Source organism: Ursus maritimus, unplaced genomic scaffold (assembly GCF_017311325.1).
Source record: "Ursus maritimus isolate PB19 unplaced genomic scaffold, ASM1731132v1 scaffold_18, whole genome shotgun sequence".
Classification (NCBI taxonomy): Eukaryota; Metazoa; Chordata; class Mammalia; order Carnivora; family Ursidae; genus Ursus; species Ursus maritimus.
This window is the reverse complement of record NW_024424230.1, coordinates 24,976,650-24,983,517: the sequence shown is the minus strand read 5'-3', so window position 1 is coordinate 24,983,517 and position 6,868 is coordinate 24,976,650. Positions and strand designations below refer to the sequence as shown.

Genomic DNA, 6,868 nt, shown 5'->3' with positions numbered 1-6,868 from the left:
CTTTATTAACTATCCTTGAATCTTGCAAAACAAGATCTACTTGTCTTATGTTCCCTCATGGCTTTCAGGGCTTTGTGTAACGGAGACTACAAACCCCTCCAGCTCTGCTGGAATGAAACAGCCTAAAATTCGTCCTTTTGGCCGCTTAATTTTAAAGCTACTTTTACCAGGGGGATTGTAAACTTCTTGAAGGGATAACTTCAGGTTTGGAAATAATCTTTGAGATTGTACAGTCCAGCCTTCCCATCTTACAGGTGTGGAAACTAGGCCCAGAGGGAAGAAATGTCACCCAGCAGCAAAGGGTCGGGTGGGATCTGGAACCTACTCTCACATACTTAGTTCCACCATGGTCTTTGCAATGCCTGATGCATAGCATGTTCCCAATAAATACCCCTTGGTTTATTTCTTATTTAGCTTCTGCCTTTTACAAGCTCGATCGTTCTCTATTGATGCCCTTCCTCCACCACCAACTTCAGCCCCAGAGGATCACTTTCCGTCTGCCTTTCAGATGTTGGTCTTTGGGGTTGTGTAGTGGAAGCTGAGATGAGGCACAGGTGAAATATAACCTGGTTCTATCAAGCCACTATCTCTCCAGGCCAACACCACAGTAACAGAGTGCAGACACCAGACGGGTAACTTCCTTCCTTCTGCCGGGCCAGTGGCCATCAGACCGACACATGATGAACCCAGCCTAGTTTCCACCTAAAGACACATCTTCCGCAACGTCTCCCAGGCCAGTGCTACCCAACAGGGATTCTGGCCACTGCTGCCCTCCTCCCCCCCACCCCGGCCCACTTTCCTCCCAGAAGCCTTGTCTTACCATGCCAGCCTACTGGGAAGCCTTGACTCACTTCGAGTCCCCCTCACGCCATGTGGCACTTCGTCATTTTCCCTAATAGCACACGGTCTCCCCGGCTCCTGAAGACAGGTAGCCTCTCCCCCCGACCCCACACTCTGGTAGGTTCCCACCAGGCCTCCAATAAATGTACTGACTGAGACAGGAAAGCCTGGAAGGCAGGCAGAAGAAGGAAGGAGAAGAAAGGAGAATATTTCTTTTTGCTACTATCTTAGGCACATGTGAATTGGGGAAAGCAGCTGCTTAAAACAGAGAATCATTCTGGTTTTCAATTTCTAGGCTATGTGGTGACCAGTCAAACAAAGGCAACTCTTGGCAACTCAGATCTGCCACAATTAAACCCATTCTGGTGCTAGTTCATGAACTCCGTCCCCAGCAGCAGCTCGGACCGAAGCGTGCAGCGTGGGTGTAAGATCCACTAGAGAGCAGAGAAGGAGGGACACCAGATGAGGACCACGTCAGCCCTGGGCCTCGCATTCTGGGAAACTTTGGTCTGAGGGTCCCACAGAGCTCCCCCTCTCAGAGATCCCCACTCCAGCCTGGAACCCCATCATCAGAGACCATTTCAGAGAGCTCTCAATAAGAAGAAAACATGTAAAGACAAATATGTAGGGGCTGGAGGAGCGAATCAAAGGCTTATCTTATCCTCCGTTAAGGAAGGTTTAGCAGACGGGAGGTAAAGAGAGAGCCAGGCTCTGTTGACCCAGGGAGCAGAGGGCAAGTGTTGATAGGCAGGGAGAAGCAATGCGGGGGCCCAGAGGAGGTGCCCTGGCTGGGTTGACACACTACGGGGGTCCTTGGGCAGCAGGATGGGGCGGTGTGGGCTAGGAGAGCTGGCCCAGTGGAGGGTGGGGACTAGAACCGAAGGTTCCTTGAAGACAAACCTAATCTGTTTCACACGTGAGGATGAGTCACCCNCCCGGTGCACCAGCTCTGCTGGCGACTCCACAGAAAGAAAAGTTCAGGGATCCTCCCCCTGGCCCAAAAAAACCTGGGCCGAGGAAAGGAGTCCGCTGTCACGGACCACTTGCTATGTGGCAGAGCCAGCGCAAAGATACTATCACCATTGCTTCTCACAAGGCCAAGGATGGCTGAATAAACTATCCAAGGTCACCATGTGGAGGTGAAGGAAGCTGTCCAAGGTCACAGAGCTGGGAAGCAGCATACCTGCGAGTCAAACCCAGGGGTCAAGCTGACGCTTGAGGCTGTGCCATCCCCACTGGCCGGCTCACCCCAGGCACACTCCCCAAACAGAGGTGTGTACTCTCTGCGGATGTTTTGCATTCTGCACATTGCTCAGTCTCTCCTCACCTCTGGGGGTGTGATTTAAAGCAGAGGCCAAACCAAGACCCAGACCATTCCATTCTTGTCTCTTTGTAGGTGGCAAGCATCGCAAACACAGCGCAAAACAGCACTGACAACAAAAGGTAGGTCCATGGGAATTTGCTGAGTGGATAGACTCCAGTACTATTTTATATTTTGTAAACCTAGGAAGTCATCCAGATGTTAAAGCATAAAAATAACACCCTGCTTGAACCAATGAGGCAGAAGAGGGACAAACCAGCGGGAAGAGTCAGGTATGCTTAAACATGTTCCTTTGGTGAGGGATACCAGACCTGGGACGCAGACAGCTGGCTTCCTATACCCCCTCTGCGGTAGACCTGCTGGCTTCCCCTAGAAGGGAGGGGATGACACGCCCCCATGCCCTTTGGTACAAGGATCAAATGAGCGGATCTGCTGGGCGTCACTGTCGATGTGCTTTGCTTTCCTCCCATAATTTGGCTCACGCTGAGCCACAAGCCTGGAAGATCAGCTCTCCACTAAAAACGATATCCCACTCCTCCTTTCAAGGACGACTTCAAGCCTCACCTCTAGTGAGAAGCCATCCCAGGCTCCTTCTGTCCTCTAGATCCACCCTTCCATTCCTGCCCCTTGAACACTCCCCCAACCTCCCCCGCCCCCATCAATCTGCTCCCTCTGCCTTGCCAAACTGCTGGGACTTTCGGAATTGGCTTGCTTCTCTCTCATCTGGTGCCTCTGTAGCTTTAGTCAGATATCTACCCCTTCCTTTGCCTTCGTTAAAAATCTTAATGATTCTTTGCTCAAGTGCCACCTCCTCCAGGAAGCCTTCTATCCTGCAGCCACCCTCCATCCAGGTTGACTGCTCCTGCTGAGGGTTCCTTAGAACTTTCTGCTTATTCCTGTGTTAAGTGTTGCCTTTTCCCCTATACTTTCATTGACCGTGGTCCTCACACTAGACTTTGAGCTCCCAGAGAGGAGCAACTAAGGGTCTTACTTGTCTTGGCATTCCCAGGCATGTCCCATCTGTGGAAAGGGCTCACCAAATGTCATATGTGTTAATGAGTGGATTTCCACTGAAGTTATATGTGTCACACAGTTCCTCAGATGAGTTTATAAGCCCCTTGCTTGGAAGGGTGTACAGCCTCGTGTATTTCTCAGAAAGGCCTCTCTGTCCGAACCTCAGTGCCTGGCACTTAGTAGGTACTTGGAAAACATTGGTGATCTGGTTAAGTGATTACTGACTTATCCACTGCACTGAATTCTCCCAGCCTCCAGGTCCCCAGTCCCAACCCTTAGCATGGCCAATGGAAAATTAATTGGTTGCAAAGTGCATATCTAATTACAACATCCCGCCCCTGCCACAGAGATGTTCAAATGTTAATTATAACATACGCATCTCAATAACAGACGTTAGCATTTAATGCAGCATTAATAACGCCACATGGACCGCCTAGTGCATACACAAAGCTTCCTTTTATCTGCCATTAGGACAGACTTTGCACTTTCAGCACGGAAGTCCTCATCCTGAAAGCCTTCCTGCCCCTGAAACCAAACGTTTCCCTGCAAGCCTGGAGCGCGCCTCAGCCCCCAGTTCTCTCAATGCGGAGGTCCCCACCCAGGGCCGCGCCACGGTCGCGGGGAGGGGGCGTCGGCCGGCGGCTTTAGGCGTGACCACACTGGACAGTCTCCGCTGCATCGGCGGCATCCACGGCGTCCCGGCGGCGCCCCGCTCTCCAGGGCCCGCCATCCCGGGAAAGAAAGGCGAACTACATTACCCAGCAGGCCTCTCGCCGCCCTCTTTCCTTTCAAGTCTTTGCACGTGGCCGGAGGGGAGGGAGGGGCCGGGACGTCACTCTCCTACATTCTCTTTCCCTGTGTCAGAGCAGGGATCGTTTTTTGTTTTTTTTTTCCTTCCTCTACTCCCTCCCCCCCACCCGCCCCTCCCTCCCTCTTTCCCTTCCCTCCCTCCCTCCCCTCTCGGTTGGGTTTGTGCGCTGGGGCGCGGATCCCCTCCGCAGCCGGGACGCGCGGAACTCGAGGCAGGAGTCGGCTCTCTGGAGCCTCCTCCCTCCCTTCCCCTTCCCTGCCCCCTTCCCCCACCCCCGACTCGGACTCGGAGCGGCGGCCGGAGGAACCCCGAGGTGAGCATCCCCCCGCCCGCCCGCCCCCCTCTTTTAGTCAGCTCAGCTTGCGGATCGATTCGGGGACCCGCCGGGAGGGCTGCGTGACGTGCGCGTGCTTATAGCTAAATCCGAGAAGACCGCCCCAAACAATTAGCCCCCTTTCCCCTCCCTGCGCCCCCGGCCGCCCGGCGTCCGCGCCCATCTTCCGACCCCCTCTCGGTCGCGGACCGCACTCCAGATCTCGCCCCCTCCCCAGGTTCGCCGCTACCCCGCAGGGCTCCCCGCCCAGTGGGGAGCCGTAGCCCTGGGGCTCCGGAGAAGAGGGGGCTCTCGGGGGCGCACGGCTGGAGCCAGGCTCGCGTCGGAGCCGCGCGGTGTAGCCGCTGTCATGTGCCGGGTTCCGAGCCGGGGGAGGAAGAGAGCGAGCGTGATTGCTCTCCCTTTTGTTTTGAAGCCCGCATTTGCTGCATCAAGCAGTTGCTTTAGTAGCAGCCAAACTTGCAGCTGTTCTGACCGCGCTCCGCCGAGGTAGGGAGCGCGGCCCTGGGTGGCGACTCCGGGCCGGAGGCTGCTGCGCTGGTGGCTGCCGGAGGGACCCCGAGAGAGTGTCTCCACGCAGCCCCTCCCTCCTGCGGTGACTGATTGTGTCTGTAGCAGCGGCCGTGCGAGAGTGTGTGCGCGCCCGTCCCCGCGAGCGCGGGGATGTCTGTCGTCTAGACAGGCGGCACCCTCCCTCCGTCCCCGGTGAGCCTGCGGGCCGCGGGGGGCGCGGGGGATGGGAGCAGAGGAGGAACCCGAATCGGTGGAGCCATTGCGGTCGCAGCTTTGGACATTCCCTACGGTGGTGATTCTGTTGGCTTTTTATTATTATTCCTGTCGCCGCGGTGTAATTGGGCCTGGGGAATAGATCCGCCAGGCGGAGCGGGGGTTAAGTTGACAGGCTCTGAAAAGCCTGCTCGCCGTGGCGAGTGACCCGAGCGGCCGCGGGGTGGGCTCCGGCTCCAGCTCTTCAGGACGACGAGCAGGTGACTGTCCTGGACGCGGGTCGTGGGGGCAGGGAGGGCAGGGGGTTGTGGTTCGGTCTGCGGCGGCGGAGGTCTGCGGCCCCCGAGGACCGCGGGCCGGAGCTCGGGTGCGTCTGGAGGAAGCATCCCGGGGACCGCGGGTGTGAGTTGGGAATGTCTTAACACTGACATTAAAAGACAATCGGGGTTCGGAACCCCTCCTTTGGTCGGCGTTGGCTGTTGGGTTTCGTGGAGTTTTCAGGGCTGGGGTTGGGGGGCCGGTGTGAGCAGGGAGGGGGTGCGACTTGTAAAGGGGAGGGTTGGCTGCCGGAGGCCTGTGTGTTCCCACCCCGAGGAGCGAGGCGTCGCCTCCCCCGCCCAGCTGTTTGTGTGTGTACACACCGCTCTGGCGTGTGTGGGGGGCGGGGCGTGGGGGGGACAGACCGCGGCGTAGTGGGGACGCGCGTGGGCCCGACTGCCCGGTGAATCGTCCCGCCAGCCCCCTCGCGGTCCCAGTTGGGCTCTTAGTCATGTGTGTGTCCGCGCGCGCCCGCGCGCCCGGGTTACTTGGACTGGGGGTCCTGCGGCTGTGCGACCGGGGAGCCCCTGCAGTTTGCGTGTGCGCGGAGTCGGCGAGGGAGTTCCGGGCTCGCGGTGGCGCGGGAGACTCGCCGTGCCTCCCCCCGCGTCCCCATGCCCCCTGACCCGGCGGGCTGGCAGCCTACTCGGCTGCGCGGGGTGCGGGTCTGGCCGGGCGGGGAGGGGCCGCGGGTACGCGCGTGTCGCCGCCCCCCACCCTCCCAACACGCTCGGGTTGACCCTTGCTCCGCGGCGCTCGGTGGGTGCGCGTGCTCGCGCGCCCGCCGCTGCCTTGCGGACCCTGGAGAGAACCGGCGCGCTCTGCTCACCCCCTTCCAGTTCTTGGTCCTGGAGACAGTGGGGGCCAAGGGCTGCCCGGCCCACCCGGCCCCGGCCGGTCGGGGCGCTGCTGCCCGAGCTGCTCCCCGGGTGCGCGGCGGGCCGCACGCCTTCGCCGCCTTCACCGCCGGGTCTGTGCGGCCGGGGGATTATCTCCCAGGCTAGGGGCCGGCGCGCAAAGGGAGGAAGCGGCTGGAGCTGCGGGCCCCGCGGCGGCAGGAGTCTCGGGAGGGCGAAAGTGACACAGCACGAGCGCCGCCGCCGCCGGAGCTGGAGGACAGAGGAAGGAGCCGCCCAGAGCACGGGGAGGGGCCGCGGGCTGTCCGGGCCCGGTTCCTCGTTCCCGGTTCCTCGTGCCCAGCTCGGGGTCTGGCCCGAAAACCTCAGGAATCCCGGCTTCGAGCATGCCCAGCCAGCGCGAGGAAACTGCCAGGCTTTCAAGAAAATCCAATTATATGGGAACAGAATGCACTGAGCAAACGTTAGAGGTGCAGCCCCTCACAGGACGCACTCAGGTTGCCTGAGGAAACTCCCTTTGAGTATTTGAAACAGGATTCGGTTTACACACAGATCATCTCTGGTGTGTCAGGTGTCTGTCCTAGATAATGTACGCTTGTAGGCAGTAATTTTGTAACGCATTCTGGGGTACAGCGTCATCGGTGATT

At 58.6% G+C, this 6,868-nt stretch overlaps 2 protein-coding genes across 3 annotated transcripts in view; one reads left to right on the top strand and one right to left on the bottom strand.

Annotated features, from left to right (window-relative positions):
- Window positions 1-4,126: 4,126 nt before the first annotated feature.
- The window catches only part of CTIF (cap binding complex dependent translation initiation factor), a 308,542-nt gene continuing 305,800 nt past the window's right edge, over window positions 4,127-6,868 (top strand). The window contains exon 1 of one of the 2 annotated variants that reach the window (XM_040632532.1): window positions 4,127-4,299. The gene's annotated coding sequence lies outside the window, so the exon portion shown is untranslated. The remainder of the gene's footprint in view (window positions 4,300-6,868) is intronic. The other variant, XM_040632531.1, reaches the window with a different exon arrangement.
- The window catches only part of LOC121103229 (basic proline-rich protein-like), a 2,902-nt gene continuing 763 nt past the window's right edge, over window positions 4,730-6,868 (bottom strand). Inside the window, exons 2-3 of the mRNA XM_040632374.1 lie at window positions 6,194-6,700; window positions 4,730-5,419 (exon numbers count right to left, since the gene is read on the bottom strand). Of these exons, the coding sequence (XP_040488308.1) occupies window positions 5,118-5,419; window positions 6,194-6,700 (809 nt within the window). The 3' untranslated portion in view covers window positions 4,730-5,117. The remainder of the gene's footprint in view (window positions 5,420-6,193; window positions 6,701-6,868) is intronic.